At 39.9% G+C, this 27488-nt stretch overlaps 2 protein-coding genes across 2 annotated transcripts in view; one reads left to right on the top strand and one right to left on the bottom strand.

The window, feature by feature from the left end:
• Nucleotides 1-1100: 1100 nt before the first annotated feature.
• Nucleotides 1101-21638, top strand: LIPM (lipase family member M). Its single transcript, XM_024563459.3, has 9 exons — nt 1101-1408; nt 4347-4464; nt 10123-10321; nt 11182-11291; nt 13618-13754; nt 13888-14034; nt 14944-15015; nt 16480-16551; nt 21333-21638. The coding sequence occupies exons 1-9, from the start codon at nt 1262-1264 to the stop codon at nt 21600-21602; spliced, it is 1272 nt and encodes a 423-aa protein (XP_024419227.2). The 5' UTR covers nt 1101-1261; the 3' UTR covers nt 21603-21638.
• Nucleotides 17892-27488, bottom strand: part of ANKRD22 (ankyrin repeat domain 22) — a 36054-nt gene continuing 26457 nt past the window's right edge. The window contains exon 6 of the mRNA XM_024563454.4: nt 17892-27247. Coding sequence (XP_024419222.2) covers nt 27170-27247 — 78 coding nt within the window. The 3' untranslated portion in view covers nt 17892-27169. The remainder of the gene's footprint in view (nt 27248-27488) is intronic.

The raw sequence follows: 27488 nt of genomic DNA, 5'->3' as shown, positions 1-27488 counted from the left end.
AACAGTCGGCAGCAAAGTTACTTTCTACAATTCCATGTTGGATACACAACCCCAGAGTGTGCTCAGTGGGTACGAGGGCATGGGGCTCTGCAGTTAGGCAAATGCTCCCTCTGTTCCCCTAAAGTAGGTCAACTCACTCCTCCTCAGCATGCATCAGATCAACAATGGTGGGAATGTTGAAATCCTTCCAGGTAGGAGCTGCAGGCTTACCTCCTCCCAGGCGCAGCCGGCCCAGAGTGGGCGAGGCTGAGACTTGGGGCAGATCCTCGCTCAGAGACTCACCATTCCTGTTCCAGCTACGGCTGCTTCACCAACCACATTCCAAAACTCTCCGAACTACTCCGGCTGCTGCTAGCTCAGTTCGGAAGAATTGATGTCAAAGTAAAAAAAATATTTTACTTTAAATAATATTTTTTCTTAAATGTTAACACATTCTTTACCTAAAATGACACAGAGCCATTCTCCTGGCCTGCTTAAATATTAGTAGGCTAAGGAATGACTCTCATCGCCGCATAGTGAAAATAACTAAGCTGCAACTCATTTTAGTTATTGAAGAGAGTTGAATTATCAGCTGTCCTTCAAATTAATCTCACAGTAATTAACTACAACACAAAATAAAAATGTTTATACATGTGTACGTAGTTGAACTATAGAGAAATAGCTTAAACATAGAAGACTCATTTTCTTCTCATAAGTGTTCTCACCCACCACTAAAAATAGAAAGTGCTCTAAAATGTTTGATGTATTCAATAAAAATACTGAAAACCGCACTGATCTTCCATCAGAAGACAGCAGTCATTGAAGCTTTAGAATGTGGCCGTAGAAACTTGTAGTATTTTCTACAGACTCCACATCTTTCTACCTGTCAAAGAAAGATAAAAACTAAGAAAAAAGAAAAGGATGCTCCCTGTGGTTCTCATTACCTGGTGATGAAGAACAAGGGTTTTATGGATTGTATAACATGCACATAAATTCAGGTTGTAGGTGCATCAAGAAAGTTTCACACACCTTCAAGTTCACGGGTTACCTACAGGAAGTTGTGTGAGGGAGTGGGAGGAGCCAGGTGGTGTTGGGACATCCCGGACAATGTTTCCACCCTAACTTCGTGTTCTTTCATTCCTACCAACCAAGCTTATTTAATGTGCTCCAGAATTTGGGGAAGGAATCACAGCTGGAAAATCTGTTTTTAAACCTACAGATCTTTCTGACTTTAGCATCAGTTGTTCTACTGCCAGGAAAACATAAATGCAGATGTTGGACCATGTCAAAAATCTTGTCAAGAGAGTGGATTGTTTCGCACAGAACTGAGATGTGGCTCCTGATTCTGGTGGCGCACTTTTTCCAAAGGAACGTGAATTCAGTACGCATGCCGACGAAAGATGTGGACCCAGAAGCATTCATGAATATTGTAAGTCGGGATTTTTCATACTGTTTTTGGGAAATGAAGTGCCTTGCATGTTAGTGTTTGCATCTGTGTGTTACCTGCATTATGTATTATATTTATATATGGTGGTGATTTTCACTAGCAGTCATAAATTAGCATATTGTACTGGAAAGTGCTAAACTGCTACACTGGATGAGAATAGACTGGGGTCTCCTCAAACAAATTCAGTATACTTGGGCTAATGACTTAATCTCTTTGGGCTTCAAACACAATTTACCTTTTTCTTGAACTCATAGATTCATTCTATGAGCAAAGAAATCATTGCAGTATCTTGGGCCAAGCCCAGACCCTCGATTATATTCATTTTGTCTGTGCTTTTATTTGTTTTCCTACTTTATCCCATATTAGAAAGGTGTTATCCCTCACTCCTTACCATGAGGGCACCCACTTCTAGTAGCCTCCTGCACCATTCGAATGTATTCTTGTTACCCTGTTTTGAACTGGTAACTCTGTTGACAGACAGTAAATAAATGAACCCTAATGATTGCTACAGAGGGCCTCCTGTGAGTAAAATTAATGGATGATGTGACATCTCTTTAGGTATCCCAGATAATTTTTTGGCTTACTTTCAAATCTTGGTTGTGTTTTAATAATGTCTGACATATGGTAACACTTATCCCATAGCAGATATTGTGGTAAAAGCTGCAGAAATACTAATTTTACTTAATCCTCACAGCCCTATTCAGTAAATATGATCAACCCCATTTTTCAAATGAAGAAACTGAAATTAAAGTGATTAAGCAACTTAAATTAGGCCACGCCACTGGTAGGTGGTAGAGCTACAAATTTATAAGCAGGCCTACCCAAACACATAATTACAACCAGATTGCAATAAACGTTCCCTGGTGAGAAGTAGAGGCTCCCTCCGGAGGAGGGAGATGACTGTATGTAGTGTTCACGACCCACAGACTTGTCACAAAGTTAACTTGCCTTAATACAGATTTAAGACACTTTTTACAGAAGCCTTTTCCAAATGGATTCTAAAACTCTGATGGATCACAGAAATATTTTGCATCTACATGATGCCAAATATCAGGTTTCTTTCTATGATTCCAAAGACTGACTGTCTTTTGGTGGTTTGTCCAGATAGCTAGCAAGCCATTGTGGTTCCTTAAGAGCCATCCTCTGGCCCTGACAAGGCCCCACACGGCCTCCTCTGCGCTACTGGGTGACGGGAATCTCTTCGGCTGTCAGCGGAGCCAATCTCCCTGCGCCTCGCCCACCGTGTGTGCACAGCACTTACACCCTGTGGGAGCTTCAGGAGCCCCCAAACTACATTCATTGAATTGGATTCTGGCATTGAGCAGTTATGCATGGACAGGCAAAGTACAATAGGAGATTCGAATGGCTGCTGGTATAAATTAAACGACCTAGAATAAAGTAGTTCAGAGCCTGAATGGGTTTGACTCAGTATACTGATTTATATGGATATAATCTAGCCTATATTTTGGTATAAAATGGACTTCATTTGTGTACTTTCCTAGTAAGTGTTTAACTGAACACCTATTAGGCCCTTGCTACTGTGCTCTGCAGTGAGGTACAGAAAGATCTAAGAATATCACAGGCCTTGCTTCATGGAGATGATAATCTGGCAGGGATGAGGGACACCCCTTTACTAATTACAAGAACAGAGAAATCAAAGGTGAAAACAAAATAGGGGGCACCTAACCCTGGCAGTTTAGGAAAGTTTCTGAGAAAAGGGTTTCTTACCTGAAGTCTGAAAGATAAAAGGAGTTACCTGAACACGTGGGGATGATGTTTAATTGTTGTGGTAGCCAATGGCCATTTATACCGACTAAATGCCAGGTAGCTCAGTTCCGTGCATTCTTTTTACATGCTTTACAAAAACTCCATGGAGTATAAATCACTGGTACACCCAATTCACACATGAATACACTGAAGAATAGAGATGGGTTAAGTAAATCTCCCACGATCGTGTAGCTGGCTTGTGTTTAGTGTTAGAGCCAGGAGGGAAACTCAAGCAATGGGCCCCTAGGGACTTTCTCTTAACTACTGTGTCCTTTGGCCTTACATATTGTACTACAGTGGGCGTTTGGCACCTGGCTTTTTCCTCTTTTGTTCCTTTCAAAGCAGCAGCTGACAGAAGTAACTCCCTCCTTTAGATGATTACAAGGGGCACGAATGCTGAGAATACTTTGGAGGTCTCTGCAGCTTCATATTCTACAGTTTGTACATATAACAACTGCATAGAATAGGGGTCCATGACCAGGGGTCATACATAGGCAACAAGAAATCTGAAACCCCTCAAATTCACTGAGGGATTCGTGACCTAAAAATGTTAAGAACTACTGCTCTTGGGTCTGCATTTTTAGAGCTGAAAAGGAGCTGAGGAAAGGCACGGCCCAGGTGTTCTCATAAAGCAAGTGCCCCATTGGCTGCATTGAAATCACGTGGTCCCTAGCCTCTTGCAGGCCCAGGAGCCTGTTTGTTTCAGTGCCCCGGTGGGACGGTGCTGATGCACACCCAGGGTTGGAGTCAGTGCCCTGGTCCGGGGTTTCTCAAACATTAGAATGCATCAGAATTTCCTAATGAGCTTGTTAAACACAATTCTGGGCCTCATTCTCAGAATTACTGATTCAATAAGTTTGGGGGAAACTGATAATTTGTATCTCTTAACAAGTGCCCAAGTGATGTTGATGTTTTTGGTCCAGGGTGGGTACTTGGAAAAACACTGTTCTAATCCGGTCTCCACCCTAAAGATAAAGAAGAAGAGAGTTGCAGAGGGTTGGCTAATTTTTCTGAGGTAACATGATTAGCTAAAGTAAAGAAAGTTTTATGTTTATGTCTTCCAGCATCAAGAAATCTACTTTTTACTTTGGGATAATTGAGAATATAGCCTTACAGAACTGAACTAAAAAAAAAACCTGTGCTTTTTCTGTAGAGTGAAATCATCCAACATCAAGGCTACCCGTGTGAGGAGTACGAGGTCACGACAGAAGATGGGTACATCCTCTCCGTTAACAGAATTCCTCAAGGCCCCATGCAACTTACGAAGACAGGTATGGTGCTCCCTGCGTCGTCCCGGCACGGCGTTCCTCCCCACAGTCAGGACTTCCTTGTGACTTGAGTGTGTGAAGGGGAACTGGGGTTGCTGGTATTGACTGGGGCGCATGGTTCAAAAAAGGACTTCGGTTTCCCCATGTTCTCCATCACCACCACCCCCATCTCCAATTACCTCAAATAAACATAGTGTTTACTTTTCAAAGAAGACCTTCGAAAAAGTCTATTTCTTGACCTGTCCTAGCAGTTAACCAAACCTCTCTTATATGTTCTAGAATACTCATTAATGTTCTCTTGAACAGACCAGACCAACCCCAGCACATTCTATATTCCCCAGCCAAATAACATTTTAAATATCTAAGACATTGCCCACATTCCCACTGAGCTCTTTTTAAGAATCAGATACTATTTGTACATTTTAAATTTTTGGTGCATATTTCCATAGTTCATATAATCTCCCCATTTTTGCATGTGATATTTTTAGCAATTGCTGGCTTTTATTTACCTTCATTACTCATTAAATTGTGCCCATGCTTCATCTCTATTTGTCTGTATTGTCTTTAATACTCTAGCTCTATGTATATAGTAACAACCACATTATCTGTCATGAGTCCAGGTGACCTAGTTTCTTACAACGTTCTTCCTATATGCCAGGTAAAATGCTAAGCGCTTTATTTGCATCGGTCTCATGTAACTTTCACAATAATTGTAAGAAACTGCCACTCACAGAGAGGTTAAGTAACTTGCCCAGAAAGTCTATGTAAGTATCAGCACTTGCTAGTATGTTGCAAAACCTGCACTCAAATCACGATCTGTCTGACCATAGACTATGTTCTTAACTAAGAACAGAAACATAGCCTATGTTCTTAACTAAGACCAGGAAATGCTGGGCAAATGCTATTGGCCTTCAGTGTAAAGATGCTTCAGGGTTCTCTTTTATTCTAATTTACACTTGTGCATCTTATTGCAAACCAGGTTTTTAAAAATTACCAAGTGCATAGCTGTACTTTATATATGTCCTTCATGCTCCCACTTCAGTGCCTTTGAATTTACAGTTCTCCCTTTGGACAACTATTTCATCAGATATACCTCCAGTTAGTACTGGCCCTTCTTTTAGACCCTCTCCATCACATTCTTTCCCTGACCACCCTACTCAGTACAGCAACCCCTTGCCACCTATTGAGGGCTAGCAAGTTATCCTGCTTAATTTATCTTGCAACACTTAACACCACCTGATATGTAGATATTTGCTTGTTTGTTTACCTGTCTCCTCCCAACCGGAATATAAACTCATTGAGAATAAGGATTTTATTTATTTTGTTCAAGACTGTCACCTGTGCCTAAAAGAGTGTTAAACACATTGTAGGTGCCAATATGTATACATGCAATGAATAAACTAATTTTATATGAATAATTGATACCTTGGAGACACAGATAACTTTTCAGTAGCCCCATAAATCCTTGAGGGTAAGCAGGGCATGGCTGTGCCAAGCAATCAAGTAACTGTTCTAGTTCCTAAGCTCAGGGGAGATGGCCTACAGCTCCTGCTCATGGGAATTTGTTTTCTCACCTCTTGGTTATTTACATTGTACACTCATTGCCAAAGGAATATCTTGGTGTCCAAGGTGTCAACCTTTTCGGTCCACTCAGTGCAGAATACTGCCCTCCAGTGGTTGATGTTTTACTGCAGTTCCCTTTGGTCTTTTCAAAGAGGAAATCTCCAGCACTAAAGGAAAGCAAGATTTCTCAACATCTTTTCAAAAAGAAGGCAAATAAAATTCAGAGTGAAAACAACTGAAAGCTGTCTACAAGCTCGTGACAAAACATTTTTTAAAATCTTTTTGTCAGATGATCACTGTTGGCTTCAAATATTTACATCAAGAGAGAAAATAGGCTGAGCCATCCTCAAAAATGAGAGCTTTTTAAAGAGTAGCTCTTACACCTTCACCTGTTGGCTATAACTTAAATGAAATTCCATGGCTCTAGGGAAACCACAAGCACAGACTACTGCCAGGTCGGGATAAGCTGCCCCCAGCCATGGGAAATGTACCAAGAATTCCAAAGGAGGGTAGTGATCTAGCTTGGTTTGATTGCAACACATTGAGGTCACCTCCTTGAGGGCTAAGAGGATGAACTCAGTGACCAGAAATAAAGGAAAACCTAAAATAACCCAGTTTCATTCTCCTGGTCCTGCACTAGCAGCCCTCTTGTTCTTTTCCCAGAGGAAAAAAATGAGGCAAATGAAATTCATAAAGATCTCCCGGGTGCGGGATGCGTTTGTTGTAGAAAGGCCTCTGTGTATCAGGAGATGCATATGGAGTCAGTTCAGTGAATAGTAGTGTTACCATAGGTAGTTAACTATTATTAATAAGAAAAGGGGAGCAAAGGGGATTAGGCATTGAGTTTAATCAACTTTGGAGCATGAGCCTGTTTGCTTCACCAAGGAGCTACAACTTCACCCCTCAGGGGATTACAGCATTTCTCTGCCATGGGGATTAACACCCTTCCCTTCCCCCCTCCAGTACTGAATCACTGGGAGATGGAGGGGAAGGTGCTTGATCCCAAAGCCTGTCAGTCTGTCTAGGGGGTGGGCCCTCTCAAAAGCCCAGGAAAGCTTAGGAAACCATTGGTTATTCTGAGAAAGCACCTCGTCCATCGCAAACCCAAGCTAATATAATCCCAGGGGAACAAAGAAATTCTCTCTCTTGCTGGTGATCCACACACACCCCTTGCACTCATGTGTCCTCTCTCCATAGCCACATGGCCTTAGCAGCTTTGTGGCCAAGGGAGCCTAATTTCCACCCACAACAGCAGGGCCTTCCATCTTGTAAGGGGTCAGGCAGCTAAATGCTGAATGCAGAGCATCCTCAAAACCCTGTGAGGTAGACAGATGCATCACTGTTTTGTTAATTAGTACACTGAAGCTCAGAGAATAGCTGCCTTTGAAAATTATAGCACTAATCACAGCAGCAGTGAAGCTTCTCTTTACTACAGTTTTCCTCTAAACCAGGTACTGCCGTGTGGACATGACATTTATGATCTGACCTAATTCCCATAAGTCCTATCAAGAGCACGATGCTTTTCCTCTTTAAAGAGGCAACATTTTATTAATCTTTCGGTATTACTTGCTAATGCCAAAAATAATGTTTATCTTATTTATCTAACATGTTAGAATTCCTAATGCTCTTAATCCTTCCTTATCCCCTACTGATATTTTTATAAATTTTATTTTAACATAATTTCAAATTTATGGAAAGTTTCCAAGAATTGTGCAAGAAACTACCACATGCTCTTTATCCTGATTTACCAATTGTGAGTTACATTTTGCTCCTATTTACCTCCTTTCTCATTGTTTTTTCAAATATCTTTAATATGAAGTTTCAGACATCATGCCCATTAACCCCTAAATATAAGAGGTAAAGGAGGTGCCAGCTTTCCCAGGGCGATGTCACTACCCAAATGTTGGTATGTGTGGGGTGTGTTAGCCCAAATCCTTATCTTGCTCCAGTCTCTATTTGTTCATTTTGCATTTGTGACAGGAGGCAGACAATTAACCAAAATTGTTATATGGGCTTTTTCTCTGGGCACTATAGACTCCCCCCGATGACACATTCATCATTTGACAGACACTTAAGTTGTTTTAATATCTTCGCTATTGTAAATAGTGCTACAATGAATATGAGAGTATAGATACCTTTACAAAATACTGATGTTGTTTGCCTTGAATATATACCCAGACGTGGGATTGCTGGATGATATGGTAGTTTCATTTTCTATTTATTTTTTTGATGAGTCTCCATATTGTTTTCCCTAATGGGTGTACTAATTTCCTTTCCCACTAATAATGCACAGAAGTTCCCTTTTCTCCACATCCTCACCAACACTGGCTAGCCCTTCTTTTTGATAAAAGCCAAGTGTGAGGTGATATCTCACTGTGGCTTTGATTTGCATTTCCCTGATGAATAGCGACATTGAGCACCTTTTCTTGTACCACTCGGCCATTTGTATGTCTCTGGCAAAATGTCCATTCAGAACCTTTGCCCATTTTTAAACTGGATTGTTTATTTTCTTGCTATTGAGTTGTGTGAGTTTTTTATGTATCTTGGATATTAACCCCTCACCAATACATGGTTTGTAAACATTTCCTTCTGTTTCATAAGTTGCCTTTCCACTCTGTTGATTGTTTCATTTGCCATGTAGAAGCTTTTTAGTTTGATGAAGTGGAAATTGTTTATTTTTGCTTTTGTTGCCTGTGCTTTTGATGTTACAGCCAAAAAAATATCGCCAAGACCAACGTCAAAGAGCTTTTCCCCTATGTTTTATTCTAGGTCTCAGGTCTTACATTTCAGTCTTTAGTTCATTTTGAGTTAATTTTTGTGAGCAGTGTAAGTTAGGGTATCAGTTCTATTTAGTGATATTAGTTTTCACAACTTTGTTAAAATGGTTTCTGACAGGTTTTTCTACCATAAACTTAGTATTTTTCCCTCTGTAATTAATAAATTTTGTGAGGAGATACTTTCAAGATATGTAAATATCCTATATCCCTTCAAACTTTAACCACTAATTTTAGCATCCGTTCATGATTTCATTATGTTATAAATAAGAGCTATTACCATCCCCTGCTTCTTTCTTTGTTCATTTTTATTGATATCAATATTGATTCATACATTCTTTATTTAATAGGATATAATTTATTACTATCATTATTCATTTGGGTGCTCAAATTTTCCCATATTTAAATATTGGGAGATTCTTCAAGCTGGCTTGTGAGTCCTTCTGACATGAAGTACCCATAACCATTTAAATCATTACACTTATGGTATAGGTACATATGCATATGTATTAATATTATATTAATCATTACAAATAATATGTAATTATATACAATTATATAATATATTATGTTATATAATCTAATAAATTGTATATAATATATTTATATTATATTATAGAGATATCAGTTATTATATATTATAATATATTATGAATAATTAATATATTATTCATTTTATATATTAGATTTTATATATAGATATATAATATATTTTACATATGTATACACATTTCTATGTGTGTATATTAATGTTAAAATATCAATAATTATATAAGTACTATATATAATTATTGATATTATAACATTAATATACACACATATATAACTTTATATAATGTTATATAATAACATGATATATTATACATTACAATAATGCAGCAATATATTATAATACATAATGCAAATATATAATAATATAATTTTTACTCGTATTAACAGAATAGTTATGATTAATATAATAATTACTTTAATCACTGTATACACTACTTCCTGGAGCATTTCTAATGTCCTCTCAGGTGCTTAGACAAGTCTACAAATAATACCTACAGAAAAACAACAATGGAAGATGAACTTTGATTCTTTTTCAGTTCTAGGCATTGTGCCATCTGCTCCTTGTGCACTATTTTATTTAATTATAACAAAAATTCTGTTTTTCTGATGAGGAAGTCAGAAACATAAAGGTTAAGTAACTGGCTGAGATAAGCTAGCAAGAAGCTGAATCAATAGTTGAACACAGGTTTGTCTAACTTGAAAGCCTTTGCATGTTAAAGGATACCAAGAAAGGTAGAGAACATTTCCCACAGATGAAATTCTGGTTTTGTAGGCTCCAGGCCGGTGGTGTTACTGCAGCATGGTCTGCTTGGAGACGCCAGCAACTGGATTTCCAACCTGCCCAACAACAGCCTGGGCTTCATTCTGGCAGACGCCGGTTTTGACGTGTGGATGGGGAACAGCCGGGGAAACACCTGGTCTCGGAGACACAAGACCCTCTCCATAGACCAAGATGAGTTCTGGGCTTTCAGGTATTTGAAAATCTTGAGAGTGGAGATGGACGTGGATGTCTCTGGAAGAAATGGGTAAACAATTATGGCTTCCAGTATTTGGGTAATTTACTTGGGTTGGCTCGTCAATATCCTATACGATATGCTTTGATTGTCCTACTTGACTGGTGATTCTTTGGGGGAAGTAGTAGGGAAAATGAGTTCCCCACGTAAAAGACTGGGTGTGGTGAATGGGGTGAAAATGGGGGCTGGTGTCAGGTGATTAAGACCAGTACAAGAGACATGTATGTCCATTTTCTCACAGATGGATGTCCTGGGACTAACTCTTCTTTGAGTTATGACAAGGACCAGTACCCCCAAGAGGAGATGAGATCAGACATTAAAGACATAAGGAAACTCTTAAGCCTTAGGGACTATTAGTTCAACTAACACATGTCTCACACTCTTACAAATGGTTTTTAATATTTTTATTTAAATTACCTCTGGACATTCAACCTGCTCTGTATACAATTCATCAGAGAAGGGCCTCATAGCATCTTTAGTACTTTTCATGTAAATGAATCTGCATGACCCTGTGCTGTTCTGTTAACAGAATAACAGGACACCTCTACTAGGAGGTGGATTGTGTGCTCAGTGCATATTCACTGAAGATGATTATTGTTCTATAACATCTGCAGAAAATAGCAGTTCACTAGTGACCGGGGACTCCAGAGGCACCCGTGCAACACAGGCTTGAAGCAAGTCCGTTCCTAGTCTTGTGAGGGGCGTGGCAACAAGCGTTTGGGGCTGACAATTCAAGGGTTTGTTTGTAAACCCCAGGGGCTGTTTTTGTTTGTTTCTGATTATAACTTTTCATATGACTTTGTCTTTTCTCCTTGTAGTTATGATGAGATGGCTAGGTTTGACCTTCCTGCAGTCATAAACTTTATTTTGCAGAAAACGGGCCAGGAAAAGATCTATTATGTCGGCTATTCACAGGGCACCACTATGGGTAGGTTCAAAGGAAAGCAGGTTTGTATACGCAGAAGAAATGTGAGCATATGGTGAACAACTATGCCTGGGATCAGTCATCTCACACTTCGCTCATCTAACCTTATCCTCTTCAGTGACTCTAAGAGCTACAGGAAACAGAAATGGAATTGAGGGAGGCTTCTGGCATGGTACGTAGAGCAAGGGCTTTGGAATCAGAAAGATAAGGATTCAAATACTGGGCTCCACCACATCTTAGGTAAATAACATTGAGCGAATTATTTAACTCCTCTGGCCTCAGTTTCCTCATCTATAAAATGTGGATAATAGTTCCCTCTTAGGTGTGTTAGAGGTGATGGACTATTTGATATGATGATTTATATAAGCTCCGCAAAGGCAGGAATTTTATCTAAAACAGCTGTGAAAGCAGCACTCAATAAATGCATTGAATGAGTTCAGTGCCTGGCATGTAATAGGCAAATAATAAACACTAAGCAGTGTCACACCATAAACAGAACAGGTGGGGGAATTTACTCAAATCTCTTTTTTTCCCTTCTAATGCCAATGCCTGCAATTGCATGCTCGTGTCCTTTTGCTTTTTGATGAATTTGTGAGAAACCTTAACTCATGATCCCAGAGAATACAGATCACCTACTTGGGAAAGATGGGGCTATGCTGGCTTTATATCAGACCAGAGTCAACAGGAAAAATGCACTTGGCTTAGATTAGAACAAAGGAAGATCAGGAGAAGCACCATATGTGCCTGAGGAGAAGGCTCTCTGTCTCTGGAGAGGGCTGAGAGGAGCTCTCTACCCTCCCCCTGAGCCAAACCCAAAGGTGAAGGACAGGGTAAGGGAGACTAAGGAGACAGATGAGCACTCACTTACAGGAACTCAGGGCTCAAGTTTAGTTCTTTCATTTTTACTCAGTGCTGTCTAGTGCTGACTTCTAATGAAAAGACACTGACTTCCACAGTTTCCTTTCTGGATCTTTCAATAACATTAACTGATCCTAGCGATGCTGTCTCACCGTGTACTTCATAGAAAGAAAGTTAAAGTATTATGACTGCTCTAACTCTATTTTCCAGAGGTCTTAAAATTTTTTGCTCTATACTCAAATTGTTCAACTTGACATGAAGAAAAAGATGGTAATGATGAAGCTAAATGTTACTCTGAGAAGAAGGAGGAGGCAAAAAAAGCATAAGATTACTCTATTAATCAACCACGCAGCTATTAATACGGAGAACTCAAACTTGCTTTGTATAAGGAGTATTGATGGGAGAAGTTATCTGGAGTTCTCAGAATTTGACATTTGAGGAGAGCTCTTTATCATCACAATTAAGCTCAAATATAGTCGTATATTTTAAACTATTTTCAACCCAGTCCTACTGGTGGTACAGTTGGGAGAGCAAGTGCTAATACCAGGTCACTCTTCTGCCTGCCTTTGCGTGTGGCTGGCAAACCTAATACAGGAAGAGAAAAGAAGGGAAGGAATCAGTCTTTCTTAATACTTACCTGCTGGGAACTAGACAGAAGTCATGTGATTCCAAGGGGTGTTTTCTTTTTTCCCTACTCAGCCTCCCTCCCCACAACCATCAGCATCAGCTTAGACAGAGAGAATACGAGCTCTTTTGAAGTAGACATAAGAGTATTTCAAATATAATGGCCATGCCCTGGCTTTTTACAATAGCCTTTTTCTCCCAAAGGCTTCACAGAGAGTATCCCTGTACAGTGGTAATTTGGGGAATTTGGCTCTATTTTATTGACATAGAAACTGAAGCACAGACTGACTTAATTAGCATTCCACACCAAATTCATGGCAAAAATAAGAGTTGGAATCCAGTTCATTAGACAACTTGTCTACTACATTACCTTACAGTTTGGGTTCCAGAAAAAATAGGTATCAAAGAAAACTGGCAAAATCCTGCTCTACCCATTATGTCATAGAACATGCTTGTTATCAATAAACAGGCGATTTCTCATTTTTTCACTGTAGAGATTTATTAAAATATCTCATAAAATTTTCAGAATTAAATAAGGTAAGAACCAGCAACAAAGTGTCTAGCATATGGTTACCTCTCCATGTATAAATATTCTCATAGTCCATATTCTTGGACTCAATACTTTAATTCAGTAATTCGATGAGAACCTACTACTGAACATCCAATAAGAGGGCACACAAAGGAGTTTTTGCTGCTGTTGCTTTTCCCCCTCTGGCACTTCCAATTTCCTGGGAGAGCGAAGACATAATCACAAGTAATTACTGAAATAGCTTGGCAAAAGTAAAATAAGCGTTTTCTGAATTCCAGGATATTCGATACCCACGCTGACACATTCCTTCTCTTGCAGGCTTTATTGCATTCTCCACCATGCCAGAGCTGGCTCAGAAAGTAAAAATGTATTTTGCCTTAGCACCCATAGCTACCATTAAACATGCGAAAAGCCCTGGGACCAAATTTTTGTTGCTGCCCGATATGATGATCAAGGTATGTGACTCCTCAGAAAATGTCTTGTCTACGTACAGGAGTCGTCCAGCACAATGAGGAAAGCTTGACTCCTTTCCGCCACTTCTGCTGGACTATAAAGCAATGACTACTGTTTTGCTTCATATCTTGACAGGGGTTGTTTGGCAGGAAAGAATTTCTGCACCAGACCAGATTTCTCCGCCACTTTTACATTTACCTTTGTGGCCAGATGATTATTGATCAGCTTTGTAGCCGTCTCATTTTACTTCTGGGAGGATTTAACACACAAAACATGAACATGGTAAGGGGGAATCTAGCAAATTGTCAGTTCTTAAAGCAAAGCTATTAGTCTCACTCCTTGAGGGTGAGTTACTACCAATGAACACTTAGAGAAATGTAATCTTAGTATTTAGGTTTTCTCCATATTATACTAATATGTGGGAAATGGTTTAATATGGGTTGAAGTCAGGTTAATGTAAGGGCATTGCTAGATATTAACTTCACAGGTCATAGATGGAAGAAATAATGAAAGCAGGTTTACACAGTGAATTAGCAGATGAATAAAAGTGATTAGAATCCAGTAGTCAAAAGAGAGAACAATGGTGCATCATCCACCTCTTCTTTCTACTTGGGTCCTTCTGGTTTGTAGTTTAAGCCCTTTGATAGGATGTCTGGGAGTTTCCATGCGGCCTAGGCATAGCCACCAGTTGGTGGGTGTCACAGGGTGGCTTCCCAGGAGGCACACTCTGAGATGGAGATTAGGGGGCAGAGTGGTTCGGGGTTATGCTCTTGGGATAACACCGAGAGAAGGGCATGAAACAGGATTGAGTAGATGGGGAAAATAAGCTCTGGTGCAGTCTTAATGGGAAGCTGGGTTGATCCTACAGGGATGTGTGAAGATGGGATGACCATCAGAGCTGTCCTAAGAGAGAGTGAGAGAGCTGGGTTTTTACATCCCCACATCAACTAGTCATTCAATGCAGATGATGCCAGTACTGGCTGATACATTGGGCAAGACAGGACTTTACACCTGGGACAGTACCCCAAGGAGGCCCACTGCTACCAGCCAGTGGCAGCCCTGGCAGCTGGAAAGACACATCTTTAATTCCTAAAGATTCTTTTCCTTCTTCTTTAAATAATAAGATTAATAGCTACATATGATAAGATATGGTTTTTCCATGTCCCACAAACCACCCATGCTTTGTTACAGAGCCGAGCAAATGTGTATGTTGCTCACTCTCCTGCTGGAACATCTGTGCAAAACATCCTACACTGGAGCCAGGTAAGACTGTTGATTTGTAATTTTTCCTAAGTAAGTGTCTTTGTGCAGTTTGTCTAGAATAGTTGAAGAATGTCCTTGACAGGCCAGGGGTTATTTTACATTTATGACAAGATGAAATGTGATCACCCTGGCTGGTGTGGCTCAGTGGATTGAGTGCCAGCCTGCGAACCGAAAGGTCGCTGGTTCCACTCTCCATCAGGACATATGCCTGGGTTGCTGGCTAGGTCCCCCATTGGGAGATTGTGAGAAGCAACTGATCAATGAACCTCTCACACATCAAGCTTCTCTCCCTCTCTTTCTCCCTCTCCCTCTTTCTCCCTCCCTTCCTCTGTTGCTAAAAATAAATAAGCAAAATCTTTTTAAAAAAAAGATAAAATGTGATCTTGAACATGAAAACTTTTCAGGAGGTGGAAGGAAAGTATTGGCTCAAGGATGTCTTCAGTTGACCTTAAAAGTGTGAATTTAGGTGGTCCCAGCGAGACCTTTCTCTGTCTCTAGCCGTTTCAACATGAGGCAGGAGAATATCATTTTTGGCTCCTCCAGCAGCTTGGTCAAATAGCTACAAAATGCTAAGGCAAGACCTAATTATCCAAAGAGGTTTCACAGGAAGGAAAGACTATACCTGCTACATAGGAGGGAATGACTTGATTACAAGTCACATGAACTAAGGAAGGCAGAGCTGAAGTAAGACATTCAGAACTGATCCGAGGGCAATGTCAATGCTAATTATTCTTTCACAAATGAAGAAGCGCTGAACCTAATAATATTGCTCATTCTAGATGATGCTGTAGAGTGATCCTGATTAATTGTGGAAATAAAGATGGAAATAAGAACAGAGATAGAGCATAACTAACCTTAGATTCTCATTTATTAAAATCCCACTTTGTTAAAAAAAAAAAAAAAAAAAAACAACCCGAGAGGACTATAACTCAAGCAGAGAGTTTTAAGAAGTGGTGACATTTATAAGTCCTAAATATTGTTTTATCTGTTTTTCTAGCAATTTAGAGTCTAGCAAAATTGATCTTGTAAGGCCGGGGTGTGTGTGTGTGTGAGAGAGAGAGAGAGAGAGAGAGAGAGAGAGAGAGCGAGCTTGATTTTATAATTGTGAACTGGGTTGAGTATTGGTCATCTTCTCCCCGATTCACCAGGGGGAGCTTTTCTTTTGGAGCCTGCAGAGCGGTGCAGAATAGCCATCTAGGTAGACTTCGATGGGGATGCTCTTCCTGGAGTTGTATAACATGGGGACCACGTCTTTCTGCAGTACATACATTTTCTCCCTGAATGGGTCTTATTCTTGCCTTTGTACTTTCCTGAAGATTATCCTAAAGCTGAAAGGAAGCTCAGCCTCAACCTTTGCTCTCTGCTTCCCCCACAACTGCAGACTTGGTAGCACACTTCCATCCCTCCCCCCACTCTTATCCAGCAATGCATTTGAATTTCATGTAAATTGTTGTCTCCTTTTAGGCAGCAAATTCTGGGGAACTCCGGGCATTTGACTGGGGAAGCGAGACCAAAAATCTGGAGAAAGGCAATCAGGTAAGAAAATCAATATCATCCTTTTCAACTGCACAACAAAAAAGTTATAATGGCAGTTTAGGAGATGCGAATAAAATACAAGAAAGCGAGCAGAAAATAATAGTTCAGGTGTGACTCCATTGCAAATGGGAAAGTTCACACTTAGCAAGAGGCCTGCTGCTTCTCCAATGGAGTAGGAGAGCTTCTTTGAAAGGCTGCTTCCATGAAGGAGGCACTGGGCTTTTTGGGAGCCAATAGGGTAGGCTAAGTGAAGGGAACAGTGTGGTCTGTGGTGGCTACGACTAGAAGAATCCTTTTTGGAACAAAAAACACAAAAACGCCAATGAGGATGGCAGGGGTGAAGTTGTCTTTATGGTACAATACAAAATGCGTTAATTTGTGGTTGCCCAGAGACAGGGGTGAGGGGTTGGAGGTGGGAAATGGGTGAAGGGGGTCAAAAGGTACAAACTTCAGTTACAATATAAATAAGTTGTCAGATATAATGTATAGAAGAGTGACTATAGTTAATAATACTGTATTGTATATTTGAGAGTTCCTGAGAGTCGATATTAAAAGTTCTTATTACATGCAAAAAAATATTGTAACTTATGTGGTGATGGATGTTAACTAATTTACTATGGTAATCATTTCACATTATAATTCAATCTTATATCTAGTTTTAAAAACTTGCTGCATAAAGAAAAAGACCATTAACTGGCCAGTGAGGATTCCTGCATTGGTCTTGCCGTTCTACCTGTACACTCATGTGATTGTGTATAGGCTGCTTTGATCCTTAGGCCTAAGTCTTCTTTAACTCTGAAAATTATTGGGCTAGATTGTTCTTAGCTCTCCCTGGTCCCATTTATAATGATTCTGCAATTTGCAAGTAAAAAATATTTTTAAAATGTTACCATATTACCTACGAAACTGTATAGCCAATGCTATAGAACAAAGTTAAAAATAAATGTTGTGCAGAATCAGAAGTGGATATTTTACTCTTCTGAAGATACAGTCTTTGCTGCAGCCCATCGGTGAGCTTGTTGGTGAATGTAAACAAACATTGACCATACACATGCAAATCTGGAGGGAGCTGAATAGACATAGGTAAATCTTTGATAGTCTCATAGCACACTTAACATCTCTTTCTGTATATCAATCCAGATATAAAAGGCTAGGAAATTAAAGACTGCGTAGGGCCCATGAATGGCAAACTCTCCATCACAGGTATCTGCTCCCTTTTTTTTTAAATCCATCTTAGCTGTTTCCTAAAATATTGGGTTGGCCAAAAATCTGTTATGTTTTTTCCATAAAATAAAAGACACATTTTTCATTTTCACCAATAACTTTATTGATTTGGATATTTCAAGTATGTTAGCTATCTCCTGCTACTGGCTTCTATTGGGTAGGGGCCAGGGGTGCTGCTAAACATCTTCCAATGCATAAGACAGCCCCACAGCACAGAATTATCTGGCCAAAATGTTAATAGTACCAAGAAACTTCACACACCACTTTTGACATGGTCAATCAGTCCCAGCACTTTCTCCATGCACTGCACAAATCTTTTTTTGTGTTTCAGTTGTGTTTTCATCTTCCTTGAAATAATGAAGCATAATACACCAAATATGTTGTATATTTTCTTCCCCTTTCAATATTAAAATGACTGCACAAAAATTCCCTAATTTTGATGTTTTTTAAAAATGCATGCTGATACGATAGCTGTCACAATACAATCTCACTAAATTGTTTTGCATGAAGTTAAAGACAAGTAAGCAACTTCCACTCAAGATGGAGGTATAGGCAAACATGCTTCACCTCTTGCACAACTACAGCAAAAATTACAACTAGACTATAAAACAAATATCACCCAGATTCATCAGAAAATTGAGCCATACAGAAGTCCAACAACCAAGGATTTAAAGAAGCCACATTCATCCAGACAGGTAGGAGAGGAGGAGATGCAGAGAGGTATGGAGAGGTGTGGAGAAGTGTGGAGAGGCAGCGGAATGGGCAGTCCCACATTCATTAGTGGTGGATAAATATTGGGAAGGATATGTTGGGAGTAAGCAATCCCAGGCCTGGACCAGACCACTCAGTCCAGGGTTCCAGGGCCAGGAAGATAAGTCCCCATAACTTCTGGCAGTAAAACTGCTTGGGGGTTGGAGTGGCTGAAGAAACTTCGGGATTCTCAGAGACTGCTCTTAAAGTGCCTGCAATGGACTTAAGACTCATGTAGGTGCACCCCCTCTGGGATTCAGTACCAAGGCAACAGCTGGAAGAGCACAAGGGGCATACGGAGAGAAAGGGAGAAAGTTAGATGGCTGGCAACAGTGTGAGTGCTGGAGAAAGCTTCCTTCCAGGCTATCTCCAGAGGCCAGGCAGTGGCATTGTCCCCTCTCTGAATCCTCCTCCACACAGAGCCATAAAGCAGTAAAATAGGTTGCCCCACCCTGGCGATTACCTAAGACTCTGCCCCATACAACATGCAGGTGCACTTTTCCACAATAGGCCATGCTACTAAGACAGGGAGTCAAAACAGCTCTATCTAATACATAGAAACAAACACAGGGAGGCTGCCAAATTGAGAAGACAAAGAAATATACCCCAAATGCAAGAATAGAACAAAACTCCAAGAAAAGAACTAAATGAAATGGAGATAAGGAACCTATCAGATGCAGAGTTCAAAACACTGGTTATCAGGTCACTCAAAGAACTCATTGAGTACTGCACCAGCATAAAAAAGACCCAGGCAGAAATGAAGGTTTCATTAAGTAAAGTAAAGAAAAATATAAAAAGGGAACTAAAAAGAAAAGAAAAAGCATCCAATCAAAACAGCAAGAAGAAAAAAGAATTTAAAAAAATGAGGATAGACTAAGAAGCCTCTGGGACATCTCCAAATGTACCAGCATCCAAATCTTAGGGGCGCCAGAAGGAGAAGAGGGAGAGCAAGAATTTGAAAAAATAACAAAAGAAAAATTCTCTAATTTAGTGAAGGAAATACACATACAAGTCCAGGAAGCACAGAGTCCCAAACAAGTTGGACCCAAAAAGGACCACACCAAAACACATAATTAAAATGCCAAAAGTAAAGATAAAGACAAAATTTTAAAAGCATCAAGAGAAAAGGAGACAGTTATCTACAAAGGAGTTCCCATAAGAGTATCAGCTGATTTCTCAAAAGATACTTAGCAGGCAAGAAGGGACTGGCGAGAAGTATTCAAAATGATGAAAAGCAAGGACCTACATCCAAGATTACTCTATCCAGCAAAGCTATCATTTAGGATGGAGAGGCAGATAAAGTGCTTCCCAGACAAAGTAAAGCTAAAGGAGTTCATCATCACCAAGCCCTTATTATATGAAATGTTAAAGGGAACTATATAAGAAAAAGAAGATCAAAACTATGAACATTAAATGGCAACAAATGCACAGCTATCATCAACTGAATCTAAAAAAACAAATTAAGCAAACGAGAAGAACAGGAACAGAATCATAGACATTACATGCTTGACTTTAGGAGCTGGGAACCTGGTTCCAAGCCACCTCATTAACATAACAAAAGACACCTTTATGGTACTCATTATTTAGTAAAATTCCAAGGGCGCTTTTTGGGGGCTGGGAGGGTGGTGATTAAAACAATAGAAATTTATTCCTTCAGAGTTCTGGAGGCCAGAAGTCTAAAATCAAGGTTTGGACAGGGTTGGTTCCTTTTGGAGCCTCTGAGATTCTGTCCCATGCCTCTCTCCTAGCTTCTGGTGGTTGCTTGTCATCCTTAGCGTTTCTTGGTTTGCAGATGCATCACTCTAATCTCTCTACTTCTGCCTACATCTTCACATGACTTTCTCCTCTCTCTGTCTTCTGCCCTTGCCTTTGAAAAATGCCAATTGATTTAGCGCTACCCTAACCAAGGATGATCTCATCTCAAGGTCCTTAACTAAGGGTTTTAGGAGCTCTGTTCCAAAAATGGGGATAAGACCAATAATATGTTTTTTTTTTATTTCAAATTACACCATAGTCTATAACTCCTAATTTTTAGAAAGTCACAAAGTGAAACAAGGACTGCCTGGATTGGAACCTCAGCTCCAGAGTGGATTTTCTAAGTAAGAAATGGGCCTCAACATTTCTGTGGAAAAGATCTGGGTGCTGATTAACTTCAAGGGCTCGGTCAGCCATCTGATTTCATAGCACTGCTTGAATAAGAGATGTTTTCAAGAGTTAAGAAACCTAGATGCCCTTCTTTGGGTGATAGCGGACTAGAGCAGGGATCTAATTCATACTTGCTCTTGACTCAAACTCCCTGAGTCCCAGTACCATTGACTTCCCCATGTTTCTGGAGATGGTCAAGCTGCGCTTGTTCAAGGGTTTTCTGTTATCATAGAAAATCTCTGTAAAGACCGAGGGTCCATTCTCTTGCCTTTCTCTGTAAAATATTTCTAACTCTGTTGTCATGAAATGTTTGTGAAATTATCTTTTAGAGGTAATTTATATCTTAAATATTTATTACTAGGAAAAAAATTGGATATGAACACTTAAAGTGCTAGGCAGTTTACATATTTCTTCATTTAACCTAGTCAGTGGTTACAGATACCCCCATTTCACAGACGAAGAAACTGGAGTTCAGTGAGGTTAAGTAATTTTACCTTCAGGTAAGTGCTGTAACAGAAACTCTAAATGCACATCTATTTGGCTCCAATGCCCATGCATTTTTCATCACAACACATGGTATATTTAGTGTGTTTATTTGAAATGTAAATTATGAGCCTGGAAGTCCAAATGTGATCTACAGTAACAATATTCTTCTTTTCCAGCCAACTCCTGTGAGGTACAGAGTTAGAGACATGACGGTCCCAATAGCGATGTGGACTGGAGGGCAGGACTGGCTTTCAAACCCAGACGATGTGAGAACACTGCTCTCCGAAGTGAACAACCTCATCTACCACAAGAACATTCCCGAATGGGCGCATGTGGACTTCATTTGGGGGTTAGATGCACCTCATCGTCTGTATAATGAAATCATACATCTGATGAAGCAGGAGGAGACCAGCCTTTCCCAGGGAACGTGTGGGGTCAGACTGTGAAGCACCAAACACTGACAAGTCTTAGGAAAAACCTTGTGGACGATGGTGCCGGGGTCCATGAACAAAGGATTTTAAGGATTTCTAGAACTGGAAACCTATCATATCAATAGAAGGGAAGCAGAGAAGGGAGGGCAGAGATTTATTACATATTCCTTCAGATTTCTTGCATTTGGCACTAAAACTGACACTAAATTTTGGTTTTAGTTAACTAAACTACTCATTGGCTAACCGTAGGTTTCATGTGCTATTTATACAGGGTCCAGCAGAAGTAAGGCCAGCCTGAGTGTGGTTGGTAGGGTAATAATGTAGGTGTAATAATTCAAAGTTTTAATTTGAACATTCCACCTAAAATGTCTTATGGTATGCTTGAGTGTGATATTGTTACGTTATAGAATTACATGCTTATGATTTTGAAATAAGAGATTCTATAATAAAAAGGGGTGTTACTTGTGCCAGGCCCTGTATACTCTACCATATCGAAAGGTAGGGTTTATCTGAGAGCTACAAATCATCTAGACATTCTCTGTGTCATTCAGGTAAACTTCCCTAAAACTTGTTATTTATTTTTCTACAAGCCCTATTTTTGGAACAATAAAGTAAAATGAAAAATTGGGATGAGAGAGTCTTTTTTATTAAATATTTTATTTACTTATTTTTAGAAAAAGGAAAAGGGAGGGACAAAGAGAGGGAAACAGCAATGTGCGAGAGCTACATTGATTGGTTGGTTGCCTCCGGTATGCCTCCAACGAGGGTCCTGGCCAGGAACCCAGGCATGTGCCCTGACTAGGAATTGAACCACTGACCTTTCGGGTCACAGGCCAGCACTCAATCCACTGAGCCATACCAGCCAGGGCAAGACAAGAGTCTTGAATCTCTGGACTGTTGTTGACTTTCACAAATAAACTAGATATTTTCACCTTATTGACACGGAGAGAACACTACCTCAGAAAGCCAAGCTGCTACAATAAAAAGCAAACAAACAAATAAATAAATAAACAAAATAATCATTGTACAGCATGGATAAAATATTACATTTTAAGCATCTTCAAAAGGGCCAGGTTTTACACCTGAGTCTCAGAGGAGATACTTTTATGGAATTTTTATGAGTTTTTCAATAAGCGCATTGCATTGCATAAGGCATGTATGTGTATTTCAGTACCGAGACACCAGTCCAAGCTTGTTTGAGGGTGGCTTAGAGACCTATAGGATAGAAATGTCTGACCCAGCTTCCTGCCTTCGAAATTTAAAAGCTAGGAAGAAAACTTTGTAATGTCATGAGCATAATAAAACTAACGGTTATATATTTTATCCTTTGATCTTGACAAAGTTACTGTTGGAAAATTCCTCAGGCCATTCTCAAATCTGGTTATTTCTTTCACTTTTCACACAGTTTCAAAGACAACAGATATAATGACATGAGTAATAGTACAACTATGGAAAACTCTGGAACCAATAGCACAATTTTGAAAACTTCTGAAGGTATACTGGTGTGTGTCGAAGGTATATTTATGTGTGAAGTTACTTTTTTTTTGTATCTCTCAGAGGCACCTGGCCACTCAGTACAATCTGACTGAATCTTACATAATTTATTAAGAGACATTTAAAGTCTTCAGAATCTATATCTATACCCTACTACTCATATCACACAATAAGTGCCTAAAGGCCCTGGATTTGATTTGGATTAGAACTTTGTTCTGTTCAAAGATAGCAAATCTTTTATTCTTAGACATATTTGTTACCACACGTATTGTAGCTTAGTTTAGGTCTAAAGATGTTTATGATTCGACTTTCAGTCAAGATGGCAGCATAGGTGAACATGGCTGACCTCTCGCACAACCACATCAAAATTACAACTAGAATATAAAACAACCATAACTCAGAACCATCATAAAATGAGTTGAATGAAAGTCTAACAACTACAGAATTAAAGAAACCATATCCAACCAGACTGGTAGGAGGGATGGAGAAACAGAACAGGAAGGTCCCACAACCATGTGTGGTGGATAAAAATTCACGAGGGATATCTCAGGAGAAAGGCCCCCCAGCCCAGGGTTCCAGTGCCATGAAGAAAATTCCCCAAAACTTCTGGCTGCAAAAATGAGTGGCAATTGAGTTAGTGGAAGAAACTGCAATAGTCCCAAGAAATTTCTCTTAATCCACACATTGACTTACTCAGACTCACTCCCTCTGAGCTCCAGCACCACAGTAACAGTTCCAAAGGCACCAGTGGCACAAAGGGAGGAGCTGAAGTATCTGGCATAAAAACGAAAGCTGGAGGACAGTTTTCTCCCAGACAGAAGGGTGGGCAGAGGCCATTGTCCCTTTTTTGATCCCTCCTCCAACGGAGCCACAGAGCCAACAGGCTGGTGCCATATCAGAGACTCCATCAACCTGGGGAACACTGTTTGCCCCACCTTAGAGATCCCCAGAGACTCTGTCCCACCCAACTAATGGGTCCACCCAAGCTGCTTTTCCATATTAATGGCTGTTCTTGGCTCATGCCTCACAACTTCCTAAATCCCCTCAAACAATCAACAGGCAAACTCAGTGAGCCCCCAGCCCCCATGCCTCTTGCTAAGTGGCCCCAAGCACATCACTAGCAGCAACGAGCATAGATTCACAGCTTGGCTTAACCTGGAATCTCTAAGACCAGTACAAGTAGCATCCATTTCAGATCGCTTTATTGCTCAGGCAGGGTGGCTCTGGGCAAAACACAGGTGGGAGCTGACCTTGGCCTGCACCACCCAGGAAATCCTAGAGCTTGCATACCCAGAGGATAGCTACAAACCATGTTGGAGCACCACCACCCTGCACCTGCACAGATGGTCTTCTACATTGGGTGGAGGTTGGTGGTCAGTGCCCACAGCCAGTCCTTGCAGCTGACTAGCCTGGGTAAATTGACCTGCCAACAGTAATCAAGACTCAACAACAAGCGTGTACTCAACCCACATGAAGGGTGCACCTCGAGTAACCCAGCTTAGGTGACAGCAGAGGCTGTACCTCTGGAGCCTATAGGACACCTACTATGTAGGCCATGCTACCAAGACAGGGAGTTTTAACAGCTCTACCTAATACATAGAAATAAACACAGGGAGGCTGCCAAAATGAGGAGACAAAGAAACATGGCCCGAATGAAAAAACAGATCAAAACTCCAGAAAAAGAACTAAACAAAATGGAGATAAGCAATCTATCAGATGCAGAGTTCAAACACTGGTTATAAGGATGCTCAAGGAACTTAGTGAGGACCTCAGCAGCATAAAAAAGATCCAGTCAGAAATGAAGGATACAACAATTAAAGAACAATTTACAGGGACACAACAATAGAGTGGGTGAAGCCAAGAACCATATCAATGATTTGGAACATAAGGAAGCAAAAAATAACCAATCAGAACAACATGAAGAAAAAAAAATCCAAAAAAAATGAAGATAGCATAAGCAGCCTCTGGGACAACTTCAAGCTTTCCAACATTTGTGTCATAGGGGGGCCAGAAGGAGAAGAGAAAGAGCAAGGAATTAGAAATCTATTTTAAAAAATAATGAAATAAAACTTCCCTAATTTGGTGAGGGAAATAGACATGCAAGTCCAGGAAGCATGGAGAGTCCCAAACAAGATGGATGCAAAGAGGCCCACTCAAAGACACACCATAATTAAAATACTAAAGGTTAAAGATCAAGAGAGAATCTTAAAAGCAGCAAGAGAGAAGCAGTTACCTACAGGGGAGTTCCCACAAGACTGTCATCTGATTTCTCAAAAGAAACTTTGCAGGTTAGAAATATTTCATTGGCAAGAAATACTCAAAGTCATGAAACAGGGACCTACAGCCAAGATGGTTATACCCAGCAAAGACATCATTTAGAATTGAAGGGCAGATAAAGAGCTTCCCAGATAAGAAAAAACTAAAGGAGTTCATTGTCACCAAACCATTATTATATGAAATATTAAAGGTACTTATTTAAGAAAAAGAAGATCAAAACTATGAACAATAAAATAGCAATACATACATATCTATCAACAACTGAATCTAAAAAACAAACTAAGCAAACAAGAAAAACAGAGCCAGAATCATGGACAGAGAGAGCGTATTGATGGTTGCCAGATGGGAGGGGGTGTGGAGTAATGGGTGAAGCAGTGAGGGGATTAAGAAGTACAAATAGGTGGTTACAGAATACCCTTGGGGATGTAAAGTACAGCATAGGAAATGGAGTAGCCAAAGAACATACGCATGACCCATGGACATGAACAATGGTGTGGGATGGCCTGGGGGAGTGAGGAGTGCTGGGTGGAGGGGGCCAAAGGGGAAAAATTGGTACAACTGTAATAGCATAATCAATAGAACATAATTTTTAAAATTTAAAAATAAAGAAATTCACAATTCAGTCGTTATTTGTAAAATTTAGTCATTTTTAAAGAGTTTTTTAAAGACTTTATTTATTTTTAGATAGAGGGAAAGGGAGAGAGGAAGGGAAGGAAAGAAGCATCAATGCATGGTTGCATCTCATGCGCCCCCTACTGGGGACATGACCAGCAACCCAGGCATGTGCCCTGGCTGGGAATTGAACCAGCGACCCTTTGGTTCACAGTCCAGCACTCAATCCATTGAGCCACACCAGCCACAGCAAATTTAATCATTTTAAAAATATACTTTTTCACTGCTTTGTTTCATTGACAAAGTAGTTGGACAAATATTTTGATATTCTCACTCTCATCTAGAAGCATAACTCAGATACTATCTCATCATATAACACTATTTCTTATATAGAAATACTTTATCTAAATAAACTACAATACTATTTAAAATTTTATCAATAAAATAAACAGAATTCACAAGTTCAATAGCTGCCTTGTATTCATTCACAAGAGAATGAGAGATATTTTTAAACAAACATCTTGATAGTTACATAATCTTATTAAAAATCAAGATGGCTTTTTTTTTTTTTTTGTAAACCAACAGCAAAACATTTAGCAGTGTGCTGGTAAAGTGGTTCTCCAGGAAAAAAAGAAAAGCCTTGGTTTTAGGATTTGCCAATTTCTGTGGTGTAAAACTGCCACCACTGACAACTGATAAATGTTTTGTTTGCAGTTGTTTTGCCAAAGGAACATTTACACATGAATTGCAAACCCACACACATAGACACACCATTCTATACAAATGTACATCCTCCCAGTCTTCATCTTACCACTCAAAGGGGCCTGAGAGGAAGAGTGTCTCCTGGGATGTGATATGGAGAGGACAGCCCCTCGTAGGAGCACACCACAAAGAGAAGAGGTCACTGTCTGAGACAACTGACCCTCTTCTTCAGGAGAGACTGAATTTGAAGCATCACCTTTTTGACTGAAGTAGAAATTTACACAGCTTTAGTGCGTCCTCTAGAATTAGGGCCGTGGTGAACTCCACTGAGCGAGGACATGACTCCAAATCTCTTCAAAAACATTATCCTTGGCAACCATCATTGGCCCCATAAGATGGCAGCACCCAGGTTGAGTGGCCCACAGACCAATAGTCCAAGATGCAGACAGAATCTAGTCCTTTAACATTTTCTACTTCTCCATCTGAGGCCACAAGTATTATGAGGCTTTTCTTAGCATCAATTCAATCTGGGAAAATTTTAATCTTCGTGCAATATCCAGGGAACTCTCACCATCCTGACCAAAAAAGAAAAAAAAAATTATCGTCATTTATCTCCAGTAGAATCACATGTCAACACAGAGTCCAGGTATCAGTTTAAGCTGACTGACTCTCACTCAGGCTTGGCAAAGGCTTTAAATGTTATTGTTTTAAAAGTAATAGGATTACTTAATTATCATACCTTGCCATGTATAATGAGCACTTTTTTGCCCGAATTTTTTAGGGAAAAGTAAGGATGTGTATTATATACATGGGCCG

Source organism: Desmodus rotundus, chromosome 4, assembly GCF_022682495.2.
Source record: "Desmodus rotundus isolate HL8 chromosome 4, HLdesRot8A.1, whole genome shotgun sequence".
NCBI classification, from domain to species: Eukaryota; Metazoa; Chordata; class Mammalia; order Chiroptera; family Phyllostomidae; genus Desmodus; species Desmodus rotundus.
This window is presented reverse-complemented; position numbering and strand designations above follow the sequence as displayed.